Below are 24849 nucleotides of genomic sequence, written 5' to 3'. Positions count from 1 at the left end.
AAAAAATATATCTTGAACTCAATGGGACTTCCTCAATTTGTATAATTTGAACATTGCTAATAAAATACAAATAATTAAACATATCTGTTTTAATGGACTGTTTTTAGCTCACAAGGACCAAATATTGACTTGTTATTTGAATTTAATACATTCATATCTCCATAATGGAAAAAAAAAAAATCGGCTGTATTAAAATATATTCACATTTATCTATTATTTCTATGATATACTTATATATATTTACACTTTCACTTATTTAATCAGTTCTTGAGTTGCAAGTCTTCACCAAACCCACCATCAGCCATGAACACACACCAGGAAGAAACCAGTCTTTAGCTTTTTATTAAGTTCCATATACATCAATATTTCTTCAGCTGTGATACAAAAAAAAGGAAAAAAGAAATCAAGTCAAAAAAAAAAAAAAAAAAAGAAATCAGACATTTTTTACAAACGGGGCAGGAACCTTCAGATACACGGTTTCATCCTTCTCAGTGGATCGGTCCGTCACTACTGCAGAAAGAGTCATGTACAACAGCTGATTACCACACGTCCAGGAGGTTATAGGAGTTTAACCAAGCAAAGTACTGAGGTCCAGATATTTAGTACAACTGTCTCTCACGCCACCTCAGACTAAACGACGAGTGGAAATGGGAGAGTTCCTCCTCGGTGACACAAAACCCTCGATACACGATGCTCGGTAAAAACTCAGCCGCTGGTCAGTGAGTGTCTCAGCTTCCTACGTCGTGGACATGATGACCACAAGGATGGCCTGAGAGATTCTTTTTAAACAAGAAAAGAAGTGAAATAAAAAGATTGAGATCAAAAAAAATAAAGTACATGGAAATATGAGAGCTCCTTAAGAGTCTTTTCTCCGAGGTAAACTTTCTTCTGAAATGCCTCAGTCGCTCACGCTCCGTTAGTACAGTCCCACTGGTGAAGGTCCAAACAAACAAAAAGGTCCCTTGGAGCTGAAATGGGGCCGACGGCAGCTCCGGCCCGATCGGTTCTGTGAGGAAGCAGCAGTGCTGGCTGCGCCGACACTCAGAGGAGCACGTCCCAAACACCGGGGGGTGGGGGTGGGTGGCTGGGGGGGGGGGGGGGGAGGCCGAGTCCGTCACAGACTTACAGTTCAGAAAAGCCACATTCTTGGTAAGTGCATTTTGTTTTGAGAAATGTGCGACGCTTTCTAAGAGGCTGACGAAGACGACTGTAGCTTGTTGTTATGAGACCTACGGGATGTGGAGAGAGGGGAGAGTTGAGAGCCCTTCACATTTTATTTTTTATTTCTTTAACTGGTCATGCCAGCTCAAGAACACACGGAGAGAATGTAGAAGGATCGGGGGTGGTGGTGGGGGGGGGATCCTGCAGCCATGTTGGTGTAATTTACAGGGAATGCTTTTTTATCACGGACAAGAACTGAGGTCATGTTATGAAGTCAAAACTCTGGTCTTCTAAAACAATACTTTCTAAAAGGTTTAGTTTCCATATGATTTAAAACATTCAAAGTCAGATATCTTACAACCATTGTACATGATAAAACGTTGGTACACTCGAGACAACCAGCTTCTTCAAACTCTAACATACAAAATATCATATAAATATCTCTATAATAAAATATGCAGCTTTGTTATATTCGTATATCCGGTGACATCTTCCTTCTCAACATGTCCAGTTCAACTTAGATGAGTAACTGAAAATAAATACAAAGTTAAGAACTAAAATGCATTAAAATCTCACTGAAAACAACCTAGTGACTGTGACTGGAAGAAAGCATGTCCCTCAATTACATGGTTAACACTGTCAACATGGCTGCCAGTAAGTCATGATTACCAGATATTGTCCCATTTGATTGAAAGCACATTTGGTGTTTGAGTGTGTGTGGTTGTTATTGTGATGGTTCATTTTGTTTTTTTCCCCAATATGAAATGGATTTTGTTTTGTGATTTTCTGGAAACAGGTCATTATTACAAGAAACCCCAGCTTCCAGTCCAGACTCCAGCTAGACTGGCCCACTTAAGAATCTGACAATCTGCAAGAAAGAAGAGAATGGGATGGCATAAATAAAAAAGCATGCAGCAAAGGTGAACAGACACAAATGCAAGATGATTCACGACACAGATGTAACACGACACCAAGGTTTGTGAGGACATTGGACTGAGGCTCCATCCAAATACGATGTTTGATTATCTATTTCAAACTGATCTGTCAAGTGTTTTGTCTCTGCTTCAATGTTAATCTGCTTTAATGTAAACTGGGTCAATAAAACTTGTAATTGATTTGCCGGCGTTATTAAATAATGAATCTGAAAGTAAAATGGAGAAGGGAGGTGTGGAGATATTGGATCGAGGGGGCCGGTGTGGAGACAAATGCCAGGGACGAGTCCAGCTGCCCTGCTTTCAAGTAATAAATAAAAATATAAGACTTTATCATTATAAAACAGAACAGTGGCATGTAGGACAATTATGAGATTTCAGTTATCAGGTACAGCTCAATGACAGCAGAGGACAACGCCGGTCAAGAAGCGACTCTGCTCCTCTCCCATCAACAACATACACAATCCATCTACACAACAACCTCCTGAACTCACTTCCATGTTTCTGGATAAACAGGGAGTTGCTTCTTCTGACCTACGCTGCAGAATTAATGTCTTGTTGGTTTTAGTCCCATGCAACTCTCTAAACCATTTGAGATGATAGAGCCACCTCTAGACTATGTGTAAAACTCATTCTACAGCCAAATACCACAACTACAGACATGCCAGAGCAAGAAGTCAAAGTAAGAAGTGAATGGCAGGCACGAATGCAAAATAAGGAAAAAGGAATAAATGAGACTGTCGTGACAACCAGCGTGGAGTCCGAAGTGTAAAGCACAAAAACATGAGCATGGAAAAGTTGAGAAGAACCCCGGGGGAGGTGGAGAGTGTGCAGGAGGACGAGTGCTCCGCCTCACCTGCTCGCTTTGAATCCTTTAAGCTTCTGTACAAAGAAGGCTTCCAGCACCTCGGCACATTGAAAGAAGGGCGTGTCGTTGGGATTGTAATAGCGGCAGTTGTCGAAGATTTTGGTCACGTCGGCCACGAACTCGGTGAGCTTGTGGTAATGTCGCCTCTGCAAACGGGTTTCCATCGTGGAAAAGTCTGCAAGGGGATAGAGGAGTGAGGGAAGTGTGAGAAGAATATTCACAGAGTATGAAACTCAGAGTATGGATCAGCAGGAGGGACATTTACAACTGTTCTCAGAAGCTGCTGCTGATTGTTCTTACCCATCGGTTCCTTGATCACACGATAATAATCCGGTGCATCGTGGGGATCCACTGGTTCGAGGAAAGGCCATGCCATTTTGTGAGTCTGTTGGAAGAAACAAGAAAAACAAATCATAATTGCTTTAAAAACTGAAATGAAATGGATGGTTTTAGATTTAAAAATATCTTCTTTACAACTTAAACAATCACAGGAAGATGTGTTCATACCTGTAACGAGCGTAATATTCTTTTCAACCCCTCGCTGTCTTTGTCGGTGAGAGGCGTGAGAACTGTCATGGCGTCTTCCGTGGACTGACACTGGGGACACACGTACACGTCGATGGCCGTGGCCTCGCTCTGCAGGATGCCCACGCAGCGCCCGTGGTACCAGTTCTGGCAGCGGTCGCAGCCAATGTAAAACCTGCGGGTGGAGATCAGATGCATCCTGGTTAACCCACCGGCGGAAAGCGTTTTTAAAAAAGGCAGATAAGGCAGTTGTGTGTGTGTGTGTGTGTTGTCGTACTGTGACTCGTCGTATGGCGTCCGGCAGATGCAGTAGAGCTCCTCGTTGCTTTCTGCCTCCTGACCTTGTTTACAGTCGTTACACACAAAGTCCTCCAGCTTCTTAGCCTCCTTCTCCGTGATGCCGACACAGGCGCCGTGAAACCAGTTGGAGCACAGGTCGCACCCGATGTAGAACCTGAGAGGGAAACAGGGAAAGGGGGATCAGTGAAAGTGTCACCAGTCAACCTTACAGTGTCACAGTGGTGTGTGTCCAGGGAGCTCACTTTGACTCGTCGTAGGCCGTCTTGCAGACACAGTACAGTTTGTTGTCCTTCTTGTGATCCTTTGAGGTAGAGGAGGGCTTCTTCTTCTTCTTGTGTTTAGATGAGCTGGGATCTCCTGGAAGGTCATTTTCTCTGTCCCCATCTCTGTCCTTGTCTCGCTCCCGGTCCCGCTCTCTGTTTTTCTCCTTCTCCTTCTCTCGATCACGGTCTCTGTCCTTGTCTTTGTCTTTTTCCTTGTCCTTGTCTTTATCTTTGTCTCTGTCTTTACACCGGTCTCTGTCCTTGTCCTTGTCTTTTTCCCTGTCCCGTTTCTTGTCCTTGTCGTGGTGCCTGTCCCTTTCTCGGGGTCGGTCTTTGTCCCTCTCCTCTTCCCTCTTGCGTTTATGGGACGAGGACGGTGAGGTCACAGTGTGGCTGCTGTGAGGGGAATGTGTGGAGTGGGAAGGATGGGAGGAGTGGGAAGAGGCCGCCTTGACTGTGGCTGCAGCAGCTTGGGTGATGGCCGCTCGGGCTTTCTCCTTCTCCTTCTGTAGCCGGGCCAGGTCCCGCCTCAGCTCCTCCTGAGGACAAGAGAAGACACGGAACATTTGATTCAGGTAAACCAGCTGAAAAGGTATTTGACTTCTTTCCCATTGCCAGTAGATGAGTTTCCCTTTTTCCAAGGTGACTCGAGTTCGACATCACTAACGCACAAGACTGAGAAACTTCAATCACCTCTCAGTAAAAAGTGGTTTTGCACAATAAGTACTAGCGTTTGTGGTTTTTACGATCCAACACCTAGAAGTTAAATGAGCCGATTAGAATCTGTGTTTACTGCTGAGTCATTGCAACCATTTCCTCTGCAGACAAAACCCAGATGCTGGGGGATGTTAGTGGGTTTTACACTCAACCTTTGCTAACCTGTACTTGCAGCTGCAGCTCCTTGTCCAGCAGGGCCCTCTTCTTCAGGATCTCGGCCTTCAGCTGTTCTTTGTGCTTGTAGAGCAGCGCCGTCAGCTTGGAGGCGTTCTGCTTGAAGCGCTTCTGCTCCACCACCTCCTCCTTCTTCCTCTTCTTAGCTGCCTGCTTCTCGTCCTTCTCAATCTTGTCGAGGATGAACTTCATCACCTGGTTGCACACGATCATCCTGAGGAGAGGAGACAGAAGGATGTCAGGTTGATCACAGGATCAGTGCAGAGAATACACAACACACAATGACAGTGACACAAACCTCTGGTTCTCCTCTCGCTCGGCCGCAGCGAGCGACTTCCTCTGCTTCAGCTGCTCTGCTGCAGCATTCTGCTTCACCACCACCTGATAAGAACCAAACCACATTTAGGTTGTAATCATTCAGTATCTTGACGTTGTAAGAAATACATTTTGTGAATTGTTCTGAGTTCGAACCTGTTTTTGGATTCCGTCTCCGGGGCTCAGGGTCTGCAGACTCTGCTCTTTCTGTTCCCTTTTAGCTTCATGGTGTTTCTTCTTCTTTGGCGGTGGTGGCTGCTGTTGTTGTTGCTGCTGCTGTTGCTGTTGTTGTTGTTGTTGTTGTTGTTGCTGCTGCTGCTGCTGTTGCACCTGCAGCCTCTGTAGATGCTCCTGGACGCTTGCTGGTGCCTGTATGGTCACCATGTTCTGGATCTGGTGGGCCTGAATCTGCCCCCCCGCCTGCTGGATCTGGATGGGCAGCTGCAGTTTGATCTGCTGTGGAACCGTGCCTCCCTGCTGCTGCGCCTGGGCCTGGATCTGAGCTTGGATCTGGGCTGCGACATGGGGGGGCAGAGCTGAGAGGAGCTGGACTGGCTGCTGCAGGCCGGGGACAGTGATGAGCTGATGCCTGATTGGAGACTGGACCTGAAGTTGGGGCTGCGTTTGAACTTGATTCTGGGTTTGAGGCTGGAACTGGACCTGGAGCTGAGCTTGAACTTGGGTTTGGGCCCCGACTTGCAGCTGCTGCGGTGACTGGATTTGAAACTGGGGCTGTGTTTGCTGCGGGGCCTGAGGCTGGATCTGACCCTGTGGCTGGAATTGGACCTGAACCTGGTGATGGAGTTGGTTTTGGGCCTGAGTCTGAACCTGAGGCTGCGACTGTACCTGGGGCTGAGGTTGGACCTGTTGTTGAGTCTGGGGCTGGGTTTGCGCCTGCGTTTGAAATGAAGCTTGTACCTGGGGGTGGTACTGGACCTGGGGAAAGTTCTGGGTTTGGGTCTGAAACTGCACCTGAGGTTGGATTTGAGCGAGGGGCTGTACTTGGGCTGCATGCTGCTGAAACTGAACTCGGACCTGCGGTTGGATTTGGGGTTGTGCTTTGGGCTGGAGATGCGCTTGAGCTTGAATGTGTGGTATCTGCTGGACTTGGCCAAAGGGCTGGACCTGAATCTGTGCACGGATTTGGGCTTGAGGCTGTGGTTGCAGTTGGGTAGTGGTCTGGGGCTGGAGCTGAGGCTGGGGGGCTCTCACTGCAGTAACAACAGAAGAAACTGGTATTCCCTTCATTTGAACCTGCACAGCTGAGACTGGCATTTGAGAAACCTGCTGCATGGACACAACTGTAGGGTGCTGGACTTGTGCTTGAGACTGAGGAGTAAGAGATGCTTGTGGCAGGGGCGTGAAGACAGGGGCCTGAATGGGAGCTGCCGCCTGCTGAACAGGAGTCTGACCTTGAGCTGCAGCTGGGGTCCACACCTGGGGCTGAGCTGCCCTCTGTTCCATCAGAGCTACAAGAGGGGGAAGCAAAGAGATCACAGGTATTAAATTATCCCATTTTCATAAACATGTGTAAGACCACCAGAACAAAACAGTAGTTGTGGGTCCTTTACCTGGCACTGAAGGTGTTGTGGAGGTGGCAGTGACCGGTGTGACCACAGCACCGGCCATAGCAGCGTGGAGGGGAACTGGAGCTGTGACTTGAATTTGGGTTAGAGCCGGGGATGGGACAGCAATCTGACCGGACACAACAGCTAAAACAGGAGCAGAGACCGGAGCAAGAGCGGGGGTGGGGACTGGGACTGCAGGGGGAAGAGAGGCAGACACTTGTATTTGGGCAGAGTTGGTAGCGGCTGCAAATTGGGCAGCCTTGACTGAGACGGGGGCGACAGCAGGGGAAGGGGCAGTAATGTTCATCTGGACAGGGGTTGGGGTTAGGCCCGGGGAGGTGTTGAGGGCATGTGCCTGGACCTGGGCCTGAGGTGCAAACTGTCCAGGGACAGGCAGCGTCATGGAAGTTTGGGTTTGTGTGGGGAACGAGCCTGGGGCAAAGGTTGTGACTTGAGGGGGTGAGGTGAAGACTTTCTGAGTCATACCCAGGACAGGGTGAGCGGGGGCAGGCACAGATCTTGCCACTTGGGGTTGTGTGGGGAGGATTCCTGGTGTGGAGGAGAAAACCTGTGTGGAGGCCTGGGCTGCAGCTTGTAGCAGGGCAGGCGCAGATATCTGTGATTGAGCAGGGATGGATTGTGGGAAAGCAGCTGAAAAGGTCTGGGCTGCAGGTACAGGGGCTGAAGCTGGGCTGGGGGCCAAACCTGGCATTTGTGTTGGGGTAGGTAGAGGGGCTGTCATTTGGGTTTGGGTAGGTAGAGGGGCTGTCATTTGGGTTGGGGTAGGTAGAGGGGCTGTCATTTGGGTTGGGGTAGGTAGAGGGGCTGTCATTTGGGTTTGGGCTAAGGCTGAGGGGGTCGTCTGGACATGCGCAGTGGTTCTGGCTTGAGCTGGAGTCGATATTTGGGTTTGAGGGGTCTGAGGTGCAGGGGGGGTGGCAGTAGTGGGTGATGAGGACGGGGGCATGGGAGTGAAGAGGAAGCGCTGGACCTGACCATTCGGCATGGCTGCCTGCATCAGCTGTTGCCCGGGGCCGGGAATGACTGTAACACCCTGTGGGATGATTTGCAGCTGGCCCTGGCTCTGGCCCTGACCCTGGATCACCACCGTCAGACCGGGGTTTCCACCCTAAGGAGAAGCAAACAAAAGACCTTTTAGATTCAGTCATAAAATAAAACTCTATATTTTCAATGAAGGAAGTAAATTGTGTTCCTAACCTGAGCGCTCTGTGTCAGCTGCATGAGCTGCGCCATAGTTAGTTTGACTTGACCCTGCTGTGGTCTGTTGGTCTGGGCGGGGGCTGCAGGCGACTGCCCAGGAGCTGTGGCGGTTGCATGAGGTGATGGTGCAGCAGCCGCTGCTCTCTGAGCGGCTGCTGCCGTCGGCACTGGTGTGGAACCCGGCACCATCTGCTGAGGTTGGCCTGGAGGGGATGGAAGAGGGAGGGGTTTTAATTTGTACTTGCAGGGCGTGAGCCACAAAGGCTGTGCACAATCACTTGGAAATAGAAAAGATCAAATGGACAAAGCACCTTGTTGAGTCATCGCTGGACTGCGGACCATCGCGGTGCCCACAGAGGTAGACAGGGGGGTGGACTGGCTCATCGCAGTGCAAGGCTGGGTTTGACCTGCAGCTGGACTGGCCTAGAAAACAATACCAGCGGTAAAATCATAAGGGCTCATACTTCATTAGTCAAAACATGAAGGACAAGGGGAGAACCCCACCTGTTGCTGAGCAGCTGTGCCGGAGGTGGAGGCTCTGAGGTTGATGTTGCCGGTCGTAGGATGTAGTGTGCTGTATGTCCTCAGGTTCGCAGGGGGCCCGGAGGGGAAGATGCCCAGAACCTTCTGTTGGACTACACCTGTCGATAAGAACATTTACATGAGGATGAATGTGTACTGAGCAGAATAAGGTCTAGGAGGCCCACGATGTACAGACGTGTGGGGGGAGGCATGCTGTGTGTTTGCAGGGGAAAAGCTTTGCAATGTCTTGTTTGTTTTAAATGAAAAGAAATGTCAAAAGTTCTTTGGACACTCAGCTCATTGCACAACAGTTAAATTGAAACTCAGGGATCGGAGGTGCTTTAAAGACGGCTGCACAAAACTGAAAAAAACAACAAACAGACGCTCACTTAATGCGATAAAAAAAGAAACTGGTGGCATCATCCATGCTGATATTTGCCTCTCACGACACAAACATTTCATCCATTTTGGTAAGCGTGAGCCAGAACCAGCGGAAATGGATGAGACGCGTGCTCCCTACCTCCTTGAGTCGTGGGCAAGTTGAGCGTGACAATCTTGCTGTTAGCGGGCAGCGGGAGTTTGGCAGCGAGGACCTGGCCAGCCACAGTCACTGGGCTGCCAGCGATCTGGAAGGTTTGCCCTGAGGTGGTGATGCTGCTGGCCACGGTGGCCACCGAGCCACAGGAGGCTGCAAGACACACCATGCCACCTGCGGTCATGCACACCCACAAGGGCCACGACAAATGCCAGTCTACAGCTTTGGTAGTCTACTGGAAGGTTTGATTACTACTTCTGCCAAGGAGAATGTGTTTCTATTGCACTTTGTCGTCTTTTCTTGTCCGTCAGCCGGACGACGCAAAAACTACGCAACTGATTTCCATTTTTGTGGACGGGTGGAACATGAACTGAGGAAGAACCCATTCAGAGCAGATCTGGATAAACAGGCAGATCCAGGATTTTATGTTTACTTTGACATGGTGAGTTTGGGTGTAGCCTTGGCAGAGGTATACACTCTGAGTTTGTTATGACCCTTTAGAATTCATAATTTGATTGAAGTGGACTCCACAAGTATCAAAGTCACTTTGGCAAACCAATCCTATATATCGACTTAACAAATTTAGTTGAGTCGAGGATCAACCTTTTACAAATCGATGAGGCTTGAAGATTTAGAAAGAAGGACATTTGTGAGAACGTCTGTCTCTAACAGAACATGATGGATTCCAAGGTTTCACTTCACACAGTTTTCCGCCTGCTCACCTGAGCTGCTGTTGTTGGTCTGACCCTGCTTGACCCAGGAAGCGAACGACTGGTGGAAATTCTTGTCTTGCTGGAAGGAAACTGTTGAGCCCAGTTTGGAAGCGAGGACCATCTTGGTTCCAGATGTGACCTGACCTGTCCTCAGGCCCGTGGATGCCGGCGTGCTGGCTGAGGGGGGGGTGGATGTTGTGGTGGAAACAGGTGTACCTGGTCTCTCCAGACGTTTCTAAAACAAAAAGATTTGGGAAAGCATTCAGTTTCGGGTACATGGAGTTTGGTGACCTCTGAGGAAGCTGTAGCAGCATAACAGTGTTCTCACCTGCTGGGCCGCCAGTCTGGCCTGTTTCAGCTGATTCTCCAGATGGGCCTTGACATCCTCGGCAGTCCTCAGGCTGCTGCCGGTCTTCGAGGGATCTGAACCCTTCTCCTTCTCCAACCTCTCTGCAAAGGCCCTGATTTCCCACAGCTCCATTTCCTCCTCGGCCACCCACGTCTCCACAGCGATGGGCCCAGTCGGCTTGGCTGGCTGCTGCTTCTTGGGCCTCAAGGCACTCGAGCGCAGGCCTTTCCTCTGTGGAGTCGGGGTCTCTACTCGCGTGAAGGGAAGAACAAAATGCACAAGATCAGCACAACTCCTCGAGGTCGTTCTTTAAATAACCCTCTCACTCTGCTTCTAAACAAATGTTACTGAATACCTTTGGGAGTGTCTCTGTTCCCGAGGGGACAGATGATCTTCCTGATGCAGTATTCTGAGCGGATGCCGTATGGCCCCACGTCTCTTCGTTTTATGATCTCCGTCGTGGTGATGTCCGTGTCCGAGGTTTCTTTGGTGAAAATAAAACATTAATGCAACGGCACCACTAACAGCTGTCAAAACACTAGAGGCTTGTGAAGTTGCATGTTTGAACTGAAGAAGCAAGTCATCCATTAATGCTACTTCACAGACAGATACAGAGAAGTTGTATCGAGGAAGTAAAACATCAATACAGGAGAAAGAGAAGTGCAAAGCATGTTCTCACCTTTCCGAGTAACCCCTGCATTGGACGCTGCTCTCACAGCCATGTCGTCCCACCTCAGACAGGCCCACAGCAGCCTCAGCATCAGGCTGACCCCTGCCAGTGACCTCACAGTCTGCAGACGGTACCTAAAAGCAACCCAGTCATATTAAACAGGGCTGGTAAGTATTTTTTAACAAGTAGACGCTCCCAAAATAATTTCTAAACCACCAAAAAAAGGTCTTCATGTGTTACAAACCTCCATGTGATCCCGAACGTGGGCCGCGGTGAAGGATACGGCCAAATATCCAGGGCGGGCTTGGCGTTGTAGTTGAAGATGGGCACCTCCCTGATGGCCCCTCTCCTCGCCAGCCTCTTCAGGTCATCGTTCGGCAGGACGAAGAGGCTCTTCTTGCTGCTCTTGGTGACAAACTTGCGGTAGGACGGCAGCGCGGTGCCCGAGCGAGCCTTCTTGCATTTGGAGAACCTCAGGAGGCTGACTCTGTCCCTGGTGGAGTACTCCTTACTGATCGTCATGGAGCTGGCTGCTGCTGAACCCGTCTTGGTGTCAGCGACTGGATGTTTGCTCCTCTGTGGGACGACTGCTACTGGTGCAGAGGCACTGGACTGGGAGGTGGTGGTGACACTGGCTGCTTGAGGCGTCCCATCAGGCTTAGTGACGCTGCTGGTTGTTGGGACATTTTGAGACTCTGCAGTTGTGGTATTCAAACCTTCGCTACCACTGCAGTTGTCAGAGCTCATGCTTTTCCCACAGGAGGTGCTTGAGGATGAAAGCTTGGCAGGTGTGGTTCCCTCACTGCCCACCGCCACATCCTCCTTCCGACTCAGAGCGTCTCCTTTCTCCGCCACGTGGTTCTCCAGCTTGGGGACTTTCAGAGGAGGTGGATGACACGAGTCCGACACGTCGTTCTGTGAGAGGCCTCCATTCATCAGAGACTTGACCGGCTTGATTTCATCTTGGACTCTGACTGAGTCGGCAGTAGCGGAAGGGACCAAAGCTTGTCCATTCACCTGCACCGGACTGCTCTTGTTCTGCTCTACCTCCATGCTCTCTGTGACGCTCTGTCCGCTGCTTTTCTCCATTTCCTCGAATCCACGTTTTTTAGGGTTCTCTCCGGCTAGCGTCACCTGTGGCTTCTGTGTCTTCTCTGTATTTTCTATTGTCTCTGATAAACAATTATTACTGTTTGCTAAGGGCCCTCCATTCACCTCTTTATGGGGTAAGGCCCCCCCACTGTCGCTCTGCACAGCGCTCCCCTCTGTCTCTTTGCTGTGGTTGGCTGCCGTCGGTTCTGTTTTCGCCTCCTGCTCAAAGTCGAGCTTCTTCACCACGTTGTCCTTCACATGCGAGTTCTCCTCCTTCTCTTCTGCTTTCACACTCGGGGTCACAGCCGGCTGATGTTTGTCTAAAGTGGCTCCTTCGGTCTTCAGCCCTACATTAGTCTTAGTGGCTGGTACTTTGGACTGCATGGCCGCCGCCTGCCTCACCCGCTCCAGCCTCTGCTTCTCCTCCAGGGTGAACTGTTTGACCCGGCGCTCCAGAAGCCCGTCCAGTTTGGACGGCTTCACCTTCTTCTTGTACGCCGTCCGCAGCTGGAAGCCCTCGCTGACGTTCACGACGTCGTAGTACGTCTTCGATGCAGCCCTCTCCTCCTCCTTGGGTTGTTCTACACTCGTGACTGCTTCTTCCTTCACAGGCTCCACAGACGACAAGGACGCGCCTTTGTCTTCAGCTTCATCTGCAACGCAAGTCACAAATCAGCGGATGATGGAAATATATAAACAGTTTCAAGGAACATCCAAAAACAAGTGAGGGATCATTTCAATTCCTCCATGTACCTTTCTCTTCACTTGAAGCAGCAGTTTCTAGGGAGGGTTCAACCTCCATCTTTTCATCTACCGTCTTCTCCTCCACTTCTTTCTCCTCCTCCTTCTCAGATGGGGTTTCTTCCTCTTTTGAGCTCTGAGGCTTGCAGTCCTCCTCTGATGAAGCGATCTGAGCTGATGCACTGAGAGACGTTTGCTCATTGTCCTCATCTGCTACATCCTGCTTCTCAGTTTCAGTCAACTTCTTCTGGTTGTTTGTGCAAGATGCTGCCTTTTCCTTCCTTCCCTTCTCTTTGAGTTTAGCTGCTATGATGACAGGAAGAAAACATTAGTATATTAGTTAAAGTGGAAGAACACATTGAGGAAAATTAAAGCAGTACAAGTGTTCAACTCTTACCCTCCAGTTCTATGCGGTAGGTTACGTTTGTGTTCCCTGGTAACTTAGGACTAAAACGTGGTACATGGGTCTTACTGACCCAGCTCCAGCCACCATAACCAGTCACCCTGTACTCCTCCCCCTTCTGCTTCCACACCTACACGGAGAAGACATTCAAACACACAACTATAATGCAGTAACACTTATCTGAGGCTAGGTCCATTCTAATTCATTTCCATTGTAAAATATCAACAATCTCAGACAAATCAGAAATGATCCAAGTCCATGATAAACACTCCTGGGGAAATAAAACCACAACAATTCATATCTATACATTTTATAGCCTGACCGGTGTGTGTGTGTGTGTGTGTGTGTGTGTGTGTGGGGGGGGGGGGCTGTGCTATGTTACCTGGTGCTTGATGGGGATGGTGTACTTCACCCAGGTGGCCTGCTGCAGCGTCTCCTCGTCCTCCAGTTTCTTCTCTCGCTTCTTCCCCTTCTCTTTCTCCTCCCGCTCAATGGAGGTCATGCGATGCAGCCTTAGGAGAGAAAACACAGAATATGTTCATGAGCGGTGCTGAAATGAAAGAGAGGATCCTAACTGCTGCATATTTAGACTTTGAGGAGACACGGCAGAAGTTAATGTTCACGCAGGTTTCTGCTTCATTCACCTTGTGTGTCCGAGAGAATCTTTCCATACAGGCAGCATGACCACTGGTTTGATGGCACACTCCAGTATGGCCAAGGCCAGAGCAAATTCCCTGGCCTTGCTGCACATCTGCACTGCTTTGTTCCAGTTGTTCCTTGAGAAACCAGAGACAGACTCCATAAGACAGCAGGTAGAGCAACAACACAACTCATATTCCAAACATTTGGTAAATTCAATATTGAATATCTGCCTTTTACCTTTCTTGATGAAAAGTAGTAGTACCTCGAAATCTAACTAATTAATCTACTTGTATCTGAGAGTAAAACTACATCTTGTTGTGTAGTAGCCTGTCAAACAACATGAGCCTGGTGGGAGCTGTACCTGTGCGCTGCCCAGTTAGGATGCATGAAGGGTCCGGGCACGCTGGTTTCCAGCTGGATGATGGTGAGACGCAGGGTGGAGACCGTCAGGCTCCGAGAACCGTAGATGGAGCCGTTCCACTTGAACTCGGCGGCGGTGGTCAGGCTGAACTTGTGCGACAGGTGGCGTCTCTTGTCGTGGTCCTCGCGGTGCTGGTGTTTGTTGAGGGCCAGGACGTTGGTGCTGTACTGGTTGTGGTAGACCCTGTATTTACCCTCCTGACCCAGTTTGAACAAAGTGTTCAGATTCACCGTCAGGTCCCTTTTCAAGAAGCTGAGTCGCGAAGAGCCGACGTCGGAGCGAACTGGGGATGACTGAAACACGACAGGTAAAATATACAGTGGCTTTAATAACTCGTTTGTTATGTAGGTATCATTTTAAAAAGGTTTTGGCAACAAACAGATGATCACCTCTTTGCTGCCTCTGGACAACTGGTTATTCACTTCCTGGTCTGCTCCTCTCACTCCTTCACTTTTGACCCTTTCGTTATAATCCTCTGTCAATCGGAAACCAGCGACACCTTTAGTTTAACAACATTGATTCACTGATTGTTTACTTTGAGTTCTGAGGAGCGTCTCTCGTGTTTACCTGCCCCATCCTGACTGGTGAAAGACGACTGGGAGGAGCGATCAGCCAGGTCAGGCAGGTTGCTGCTCGTCTCCGGCTGAGACGACTGCTGCTGAGGCTGAACCTGGGTTTGTGTCGCAGAGTTGTCGCTGTTTAACTCTGCTTTCAAGTTCTCATCTAAGAAAAATACAGTAAGATGCAGTTTTAAATATAAATACACAAACTAAATGACATTTTACAGACATTGGCAACTCAATACATCTTCTTCAGAGTATCACCAGGTCCTAAATCTTGGCTTTCACATCGGACCTACACACTGTTTAAAAAGTAAAACTTGTTGGTGGACCATTAAGTGTTTATCTCGGTCTGTAAAACCAAAAACCAAACTTAAACAAGCTAACTGGGCAATTGCTGCAAATCCAAATCAAGACTCTGCCTTTGTGTTTCAACGGTCGAGTCCTGCATATACAGTACATGCAGCTCTTTGTTGGCGAGGTAGCAGGTGGTGCTTCCAGGCAGAGAGCCCTTTGTCCGACCAGCAGGAACCCACCCACAGGACTATAAATTGGAATGAGAATAAGGGTCTGCTTGTGACAGACGTGGTGATGGGCCGCTGCCAAGGATGCCGACCAACCACCGTGCCAAAAGTGTGCTTTTCAAGACCGGGACAGCGGGAGGCGATTTGTTACTCAGGAGAAGAAATGCCGCAGAAATTAGTCGATCATTTTACCAGCACAGCAGCAGATGAATGCATCACCTGGAGTTTAGTGCAAGAGTTGGACAAGTTGGAAATGACCTGCAACAGCCTAAAGTCTCAGATATTACATCTAATTGGATGTTTACAGAAGACAATGGAAAGGAGAGGTACAAAGGATCAGGCTGATTCCAGTCACTCGAGTGTTTCTTAAGAGCTTAAACCTTTTTGGATCATCCACAAAAAGGAGCCGTTAGTAGCCACAGCATAAAGGTTTCTGTCTGACAGGTTATTTATGTTCCAGTAGAAGTCCTCTCTCCCAGTGTGGGTCACACATGGAGGCTGTTTAGAGCCCCAGAAATATGCATCAAGGGCGAAACGGGCAGATAACACACAAAAACAACGTTTGAAGTTGTGTTAAAACAGAGCCAGCAGCAGCAGGACAACCCAGAGAGGATGTTTGTCAGATTTTGACGAACCTGTCATCTCCTGCTTTGCTGCTGAATCTCCACTCTCCAGGCTCCTGGAGTGACCGGGCTCAGCTTCCTCCTTGGTCTCAGTGGATTCTGTTTTAGGCACAGCCGAGTCCTGGGAGGCTGAGCCGGGGTTAGGATCCGACCTGGAGCTGTCCTCTGCAGAAGGAGGAACAGAGGATGCTGTGGAAGGACATGAATACACAAAGCTTATAGCTCGAGCAGAGTCGCAATTTCATATATCAGTGAGTCAAGCAAGGGGATCACTTTTACCTTGGGAACTAGAATCTTCCCTGGACTCTGGGACTTTGTGCTCGCTGGTCTCGAGCTGCGAGGTGGAGTCGTTAGTTTCTTCTTCTGCTGCTGATTTGACGGAACCCGATTCTGTTTCCTGCTTTCCCTCCTCTGCTCGAGTCTTCGCCTGCAGCCTGACCTTCAAGTGCTCCGTGATCACGTCTACAAACAGGACAGAACATGTTCATCTGTTTCAGAATAAACAATACAGTCCTGTTAACCCAGGAAAAGAATGACTGATCCGCACAGATCCGAGACCTGGAAGACTTTCTATGATGAAAAGCAGAGAATAATGTTTCTAAACTGCATCTCCAGCAGCTCAAAGAACAGGACGGTGCAGGCAGTGGGCTTTTAAACAGATGAGAAATACTAAACACATAAATCAGTTATGGTGGACAAAAATAAATAAAAGTCACTGCAGTGGCTTTTTACAAACCAAGGTTCCTCCTCACTGCAGAGAACATTCTAAAATCCAATAAATAAAAAACGTGCTGCCCTTCATCGTCCGACTTCTGGTGACAAACAGTTACAACACCAGACACACAAGGAAACACAGCGAACACACAAACGGAAACTGCTGACACGGTCATAAAAAGTCATCCAACTACTCTGGAGGATGTTTGAGGGAGAAACGTGTTTCCATCAGTCTGATAAGAGAGTGAAACAGGAAGCGACGGCAGCTCCGAGCACGTCGGTGCAACCGTCACGATCTGCAGAGCACTGGGGTCACAGAGGAAACCCTGCTGATACACACCTTCTCTACACAACCCCAGTCCACAAGTACCAGAACAAGACAACACTGCTTCGAGGTACACATTTCTCTTTTTGGGTGTGAAGACAAACTCAAACTCCCTTACCGTTGACAGCGGTGAGGTAGGCTTTGTTGTTTCCACGGGCTTTGTTGGTGAGGTCCTCCGTGACGTCCATGTGAGCCTGCACCTCCTCCCTCATCTCCTCCAGCGTGGCATGCAGGTCCACCTCCCAGTACTCCTTATCCAGGCTCTCCATGAGCTCCTCCAGCTGCGCCTTGGTGCTGTAGTACCAGATCTTTTTCGTCTTGTGCTCCCCGTCCTCCTCGCTGGGGAAGAACAGGAGAAAGATGTCAGAACAAACCACACACACACACACACACACACACAAGTTCCTCTTCCACTTCACAGCAAGGCCTGTATTGCTTTGCTGGTAAAGTTGGTTCCCCGAATATGGAAGATACAGTCCAATTGTTGCAGCTGCAGATTGTTCAAGAGACATCACTCTCTGCTCTAGAGATCACTTTTAAGATGCCGCTACATGGTACTGACAAAAAAACTACAACCCCCCCGGCCATCTGGTTCCAGACTAGATTTCAGTTACAGCAGCAAGGTGGTTCCTGTAGGAACTAGCTACTGGTGCGTGTGAAGAAATGACGATTACTAGAGCATCCTCAGTAGAGCGCATATCCCCCCCCCCCCCCCCACACACCCCAGGACCCCATATAGTTGCATTGAATCTCCCTTCACACAAATCATTCCCCTAAAAAATAACACATTTTCTTCGGCACAAAAAAAACCACAAATTATTCCCTGGGAAAGTTGTTAAATTGTCCAAACGAAATCTTGCACTTTTAAAAGAAATGATTGTGTCAACAACTCCTCAAACCCTCACTGACACTAATCCTGTGTGGTGCTAACTCAACACACATTTCAGGAGACAATAGGATCTGGAGCAGAGACAGAGGTAACTCTAGAGCAACAGAGCGACCGTGAGACTCCAACTTACACAATAATCCTTCTGTTTAAGAACCAGTATTTCCTCTGGTGCCGGTCATATCCGATGGGCTCCTGGCGGATGTAGGGCCGGATCTTCTGTGCCTCTGCTACACAGTCTGTGACCCCGGGCACCTTGTGAGCCACACAAATCTCACACTGCCACTCGTCCTCTGGCACCTCCATCAGCGGCGGCTTCACGCACTCCAGGTGGTAGACCGCCGTGCAGGTCTCGCAGCACAGCAGGTCCCCAAGTCGGTGGCACACGCGGCAGTGGTCGTCGTACAGCATGCTGCCGTCGGACATCAGCTCCTCGCGGGCGATGTTGGTGGTGAGGAACTGGTCCACCAGGAACTGCAGCACCTTGATCTTACTCTCCGTGGGGCCGTAGGGATACTCGTCCACCTCCTGGTACGGGAGGACATGCTGGTACTCCCGGTCGCTCTCGCAGTACGCCCGCAGCACCTCGGGCCACGTCATGCCGTCGATAAAGTACAGAGTGGAGTTGACACTGTCCTTGAGGTCAGCAGGGCCGAAGGTAGTGTTGGAGGTGTCCTCCTCGCGCAGGATGGCCTTCAGGAGGGAGTTGTGAGTCTCTGCTATTAAAGTGCACTGCTCCTGGCCGACCAGAGCGGCGCAGAAGTCCTCGAAGCGGAAGGGCGAGAGCCGCAGCACCGTGCTGAAGTTCCGCAGCACCTCGTAGACGGAGGTGGCGTTGAGCAGCTCCTCGGTCGGCACCAGGAGATCCTCCGAGGTCTCCGGGAGCTCCAGAGGAGGAATCTCCTTCTCCTCCAGGATGGGAGAGCGAGCACGGGGAGCCCGGAGCTTCTTCTTGCCTGTGGGAAACAAAGTGATATTAGCCAAACAGAATGATATGTTTGTACTGGGTGAAAACAGTGTCACAACTTGATAACAACACACATGAGACTTAAACAAGGGCATAATTTCCCAATTATCTTATTGATAATTATCTTATTGATTAACCAATTAATCGTTTTAATCCATTAAAAGCTTAGTAAATTATAATATAGGTGTTTTAAAAGCAGTGGATGGCTGTAGTTGTGATTCATGGCAAATATCTAAATATGAGAAGGATGAGTTTACTCTGAATGGAAGCAAACTTTTAAATATTCTTCTTTAGATATTATTATTATTATTATTATCATTATTATTATTTCCTCGCCCTGCATCCATGCAAACATTGGCTGTGCAGCTGTTTATCCGTGCACGTGTTGGCTGAACTACACTTTATCAACACAACTCTCCACTATCATCACTTCTTCAGGGGATGAAGGGATGAACTGAGGAGGAGGAGGGGGGGGGGGGGCTAGCTTACAAATGACAGGCGAGCTAATCAGGCTAAGTTGGTTAGCACGCTCCTTCCTCTCCCTCTTGATAAACAACTTAAGTAAATAAAAATAAACAACTGAGGCTTCCATAACAACCAAAGAGGGATATAAACAATGTTAGCATCCGTCTGACAGAATGAGCTGCTACCACTAGCTACCGTTAGCACGCTAGCAGCTAAGCTAGCCCTGGCTGCACTTGTAATTTGCAGTAACGTGGATCATCGGCTGTTTGGAATCGAGACGGTTTTAATAAATGTGACTTCTGTTGTTTTGTCAGCGGGTCGAGCTGCTGGTGGAGCCCCGGGATCGCACTGCCTGCCCGGGGCTCCACTGAGCAGGACCGCGGCCTGTTTTCGTGCACTGTGCATTCTCCATTTTGAACAATAACCTTCCAGCTTCCTGCACCGGAGATAAACAAGCGGCGCGTCCCGGCCCCCTGCAGCCGGGGTCTGGCCACCGGAGCCGCCGACACCTCGGTGGTATTTACCCGGGGTGCTGGCGTGTGTGCTCTGGCTCCGAAAGCTGCTCTCGGTGCAGTGGCTGGCATCATCCTCCACCTCCTCCTCCTCCACCTCCTCCTCCTCCAGCACATCATCTTCCAGGCAGTCGGACTCCTCTTTCAGGGCCTCGTCCTCCTCGGACGGGGGCTCCGCCGGCACCTCTTCCTCCTCCGACCGCAGGCTGACAGCATCGTCCTCGTCCTCGTCGCTCTCGTGGTCGTCGTACACCACCGCTTTGGAGGCGGCCGCCGTCCGCTTCCCTCCCCGTCCCCCTCTGCCTCCTCTGCCGCCGCCTCTGCCTCGTCCCCTGCCCCGCGTTGACACACCGCCGGGTCCCCCTCGCTTCTTTCGGCTCGGCTTGCTGGGCTCCCGCGTGGGGCTCTCCTCGTCCCCGCTGTCCCGCAGCCGGGGCTTCAGGGTCCTTCGCGGTCGCAAGCCCCGCGTCGCGGCAGGGGACGGCTCCTCGTCGGCCGGCAGGGCTTTGGGCGGCCTGCCTCTCTTCCCTCTCATGATCACCGACTGTCTCTTCTTCTACAACCACAATCCCTGCGCGGGTTTATCCGAGGCCGACGCGGGCCAAAGCGGTACCGCCGCGAAGCCGGAGCGGCGGGGGTCCGGACGGTGCGGTGGCCCGGTGGGTCCCCCGCGTCTCTCCGGGTGTGAAGGCTTAAAACGTTGGCCCGGCGTCCCGTTCGGATTCGCCCCGAGCCGCCATCTTTCTTCTTCTCTGCCTCTGTGGCTCCACGGGCCCGCACACTGGAGCCGTCACGTGGTGACGCGGCTTCCAGCTCGGGGGCAACAATGAGAATCCACGAGCCATGTTTTTAATCTTCTGCATCATTGACATGGTTCATATCACGTGCATTCTGCGTTTTAATACGAGATCCAACACAATTTGACGGGCATCATGAATCCAAATGATCAGTTATATTCATGTCATGTTTGTTAAAAATTAATACAATTAGAAACTCCCAAAATTTTCTTAGTTTCTCAAATGATGTCTTACTAAATAAAAATGACTTAATATCTGGAAATAATTACTTAACATCTCATATTATTACTTAAAGAAAAGACCAATAGAAAGTAATGACTCGGTATCTTATCATATCGATTTAAAATGTCATCATTATGATTTACTATTTACTACTTAATTTTGTGTTGATCTTTTGTAAATTAGATCTTTTATTGAATAAACGTACTGTCTTACTAATAAATATATTTTAAATAATTCTTTGTATTTGTTTAATTGCACTACTTCGGTAAAGTCTTGGGATACTCATTATTTCAGAGATATTAATTATTGTGATTATACAATCGCTTGTTGCTCGAGAGTGTGAGTGTCTCTTCCTAAATGATAGTTGTCGAGTTTTCACCTGTTTAAAGCGGACCAGTAGACCAGTAGTGTCCCAGTCTCTTTCTCTCTATAACCAGTCAGTCTGTCTCTCTCTCTCTTGGGAAAACTCTTCTGAAAACGTGTTTGCTTTAAACCGTAATATACAGAAATATGGGAACGTTCATAAGAGGAACCTCTCTCTCTCTCTCTCTCTCTGTCTTATTTATCTCTTTGTCTTTTCCTTCATCAGCAGAAATGAGCTTCAATAGTCACATTAACTATCAAACCACATTAAACTCTAACCAGTGATCTCAGTGTTTATCGTGTGTGTAGCATGTGGAGTATTAATATTTAAACCAGAAACAGTGAACTTCACTTATTGTTAAAATTACATAAATGCCCAGGACACTGTTATTGTATAAATAAAAACAAGGCTACATCACAGATTCATCTCTCACTGCTGCAGTAAATGTGGAATCAGGTTTGAATAAGCTCGTAAAATAAAATCATAAAATCAATTAAACACGTAGAAAACAGATTTAAACGACGTGTCCCCTGCACTGAGAACAAATCGTACCATAACCACGTATAGATTTCAGTTGTCGTGGCCGAGTGGTTAAGGCGATGGACTAGAAATCCATTGGGATCTTCCCGCGCAGGTTCGAATCCTGCCGACAACGAACATTTTTTTTTCTCATTTTGATAAAACACGTTGTTTTCAATAATAACGACGATAAACTTTTGTTTTTAAACAAAAAGAAAAACGAATTGTTTTCAAATTTTAAACAAAACATCTGGAGACGTTATTTAAAAAACAATGAACGAGTAGAGAGCGCCACCTACCGTCCAGCGGCGTCACATCAAGAGGACTACTGGGATTAACATTCAAATTCTTATTCAAAATAACTTTATTTATCTCCGGATGATAATTCTAACTCACATTTATAAATCAAGTCAAGACAACAAATACAATTAAGAAAGAAAACAACAATAAAATCAGAACAATATCCACAGAGACTGTTAAATATCTGTGTAGTAAAACATTTAATTATAAAGTAAGAGTTCTGTTTATGAAATTTAAAGTACGTGGACAGAGTAACAGATGTAAAAACTGATAAATAAAATCAATAAATAAATAAATACTGAATGGTTGAAGTAAAAGAGATATAAATTATGTGCAGTTAAGGTGAATAAGAATATATGAACAGGACCAGGTAGCAGCAGAGGAATAAATACTGCAGCATGTTAATTCATGTATATATATATACAGCAGAGATGTACTAGATGACTAGCTGAATAAATAAATATATATATATAAAACAGAAACAAATGTCACCTCACTCTGACTGTGGCGCTCAACCAGCAGGTGGCAGCAGTGAACCAGAAATGAATCATTTCCATATTTAATGTCAGATAGTAAATGAATGAACTGGAATAAAACAAAATGTTTTAAAACTACATAATCTGATTTGTTTGAATGTTTTAAAAATCCATTTGATTTCCTTAATTCACGTTTTAACACCGTCAGCCTGATTCCTATGTTTGTTACCTGTTTAACTTGTACTTTATTTGTGTAAATAATAAAGTTTAGAACTGTTTTGTCGTTTGGCAGCAGCAGTGACCTACTGGCTCGGGTGGAAAGAGGATGTGTGATTAAGAAACAAGTGAAATAACCTCACTTCAGTGACTTTTGGCCTTGACGGCAGTTTGGTTTCCTCCTTGTGTCTTTTTCTCACCAACTTTTCTTATTGTTGAGTTTTGTCTCTTTGCAGTTCTTGTCTATCTTGTTGTTTTGACCTTTAGAACACGGGACAAGAAGAAGAAGAAGGTTTGAACCACTTCCCCCTGAGCTGGTTCAGTTCCACCAGAGGCCGAGCAGACCCGGGTGTGTGTCCCCAGCGTCTCAGGGCCCAGGTGGGATCTGTCCTCTTGATCAAGACATGATGTTTCTCTCATGTTCTGTGGGAATAAAACACCTGCAGCCTCTTCCTCTGCTCCTCCTCCTCCTCATCACCAGCATCTGTAGTTGTTTCACATCTCTTACTTGTAGTTGTCTGTCACTGTTCACTTGTCTGTTGTCTCTTTGTGGAGCTCAGTCGTTTATCCAGGACACAGACGAGGAGAAAACTTCACACAATGATCTCTTGTTGTTTTCATTTTGATGCTTCATGAGAAACAGCAGAGACACAAATCTGTACTTCTTTATTTCACACAGCTCAACATACTGCAGATCATTGATTCCATGTGACTTCCCCAAACGGGATTCAAGTCTGACACCAAACCAGAACCAAACATCATATTTCATTCACCGCAGATAGAATTTGCCTGTGAGAAAAACTCTGTGTCTAGACTGAGCTGAACATGTTGGTATGAATGATTCTGAAGCTGTGGGACTTGTACAAACAGGTCACTAGTTCATACACCAACAATAATCTGCTCAGTCACTCGTGGCACGAAATGTCCTCCTCACTTGCAAATCCTCAAATCATCTGAAAAGGTCCGAGCGCGGTAGAGAGCCGAGGCTTTGGAAGCTGGCACCATGATGGTGGCGGCGGCATGTGGCGAGCAGCCGAGCTCCAGAGGCAGGAACCCAGAGGCCGGGATTCAGCCTCAGGCCTCGTGCTTTAGAAAAACCTCCAACAATCATGAGTAAAGGGATTTTATATCGTTTAATATATACATCAGAAAACACTTAAATCGATTCCACTCACATTAGAGCTTGAGTCAGGTCGAAGGCCACAGGGCAAAGGTCACTGGGTCAAATCGGGAAGTCGATTGCTTTTGAGCCAGGAATTAAATCAGATGAGAGGGTGAGAAGGAAAAAACAGTTTTTACACAATCTAATACAAATATCAGCATTTTATTGTATTTTCTAATTCTATTTAATTTAATTTGTTTATTCTATCGAGCCCGTGAGGAACCTGAGAGGAGCCTGTCAGGAGTCTGAGAGGAGCCCGAGAGGAGCCTGAGAGAAGCGAAGAGCCTGAGAGGAGCCTGTGAGGAGCAAGGAGCCTGCGAGGAGCCTGAGAGGAGCCTGCGAGGAGCCTAAGAGGAGCGAGGAGCCTAAGAGGAGCCTGTGAGGAGCAAGGAGCCTGCGAGGAGCCTGAGAGGAGCCTGTGAGGAGCAAGGAGCCCGAGAGGAGCCTGCGAGGAGCCTAAGAGGAGCGAGGAGCTTGAGAGGAGCGAGGAGCCTAAGAGGAGCCTGTGATGAGCAAGGAGCCTGCGAGGAGCCTGAGAGGAGCCTGCGAGGAGCCTAAGAGGAGCGAGGAGCTTGAGAGGAGCGAGGAGCCTGTGATGAGCAAGGAGCCTGCAAGGAGCCTGAGAGGAGCGAGGAGCTTGAGAGGAGCGAGGAGCCTGTGAGGAGCGTGTGATGAGCAAGGAGCCTTCGAGGAGCCTTCGAGGAGCGAGGAGCCTAAGAGGAGCCTGTGAGGAGCAAGGAGCCCGAGAGGAGCCTGCGAGGAGCCTAAGAGGAGCGAGGAGCTTGAGAGGAGCGAGGAGCCTAAGAGGAGCCTGTGATGAGCAAGGAGCCTGCAAGGAGCCTGAGAGGAGCGAGGAGCTTGAGAGGAGCGAGGAGCCTAAGAGGAGCCTGTGAGGAGCAAGGAGCCTGCGAGGAGCCTGAGAGGAGCCTGTGAGGAGCAAGGAGCCCGAGAGGAGCCTGCGAGGAGCCTAAGAGGAGCGAGGAGCTTGAGAGGAGCGAGGAGCCTAAGAGGAGCCTGTGATGAGCAAGGAGCCTGCAAGGAGCCTGAGAGGAGCGAGGAGCTTGAGAGGAGCGAGGAGCCTGTGA

The 24849-nt window shown here is 48.6% G+C and overlaps 1 protein-coding gene and 1 non-coding gene across 4 annotated transcripts; one reads left to right on the top strand and one right to left on the bottom strand.

Annotated features, from left to right (window-relative positions):
- Positions 1 to 326: 326 nt before the first annotated feature.
- bptf (bromodomain PHD finger transcription factor) lies at positions 327 to 20455 on the bottom strand. Of its 3 annotated transcripts, none has more exons than XM_062407645.1 (30): positions 19721 to 20455; positions 17898 to 18720; positions 16997 to 17217; positions 16119 to 16301; positions 15852 to 16028; positions 14700 to 14855; positions 14522 to 14607; positions 14073 to 14425; positions 13714 to 13845; positions 13452 to 13581; positions 13064 to 13199; positions 12679 to 12972; positions 11078 to 12578; positions 10843 to 10967; positions 10519 to 10647; positions 10143 to 10411; positions 9824 to 10049; positions 8549 to 8685; positions 8356 to 8467; positions 8042 to 8247; positions 6827 to 7952; positions 5412 to 6724; positions 5239 to 5321; positions 4929 to 5154; positions 4029 to 4588; positions 3764 to 3940; positions 3469 to 3661; positions 3262 to 3346; positions 2950 to 3136; positions 327 to 2029 (listed from the first exon to the last, which is right to left on the bottom strand). In XM_062407645.1, the coding sequence occupies exons 1-30, from the start codon at positions 20241 to 20243 to the stop codon at positions 2014 to 2016; spliced, it is 9885 nt and encodes a 3294-aa protein (XP_062263629.1). In that variant the 5' UTR covers positions 20244 to 20455; the 3' UTR covers positions 327 to 2013. The 3 variants fall into 3 exon arrangements, with proteins under 3 accessions (XP_062263629.1, XP_062263627.1, XP_062263628.1); XM_062407643.1 differs by having other exon boundaries at positions 327 to 1229; XM_062407644.1 differs by having other exon boundaries at positions 327 to 1229; positions 12679 to 12969.
- Positions 20456 to 21664: 1209 nt separating this feature from the next.
- On the top strand, positions 21665 to 21746 carry trnas-aga (transfer RNA serine (anticodon AGA)). The gene has a single exon. It is a non-coding gene; the product is annotated as a tRNA-Ser (tRNA).
- The last annotated feature ends 3103 nt before the right edge of the window (positions 21747 to 24849 follow it).

The sequence above is a fragment of the Platichthys flesus genome, chromosome 16, assembly GCF_949316205.1.
Source record: "Platichthys flesus chromosome 16, fPlaFle2.1, whole genome shotgun sequence".
Taxonomy (NCBI): domain Eukaryota; kingdom Metazoa; phylum Chordata; class Actinopteri; order Pleuronectiformes; family Pleuronectidae; genus Platichthys; species Platichthys flesus.
This window is presented reverse-complemented; position numbering and strand designations above follow the sequence as displayed.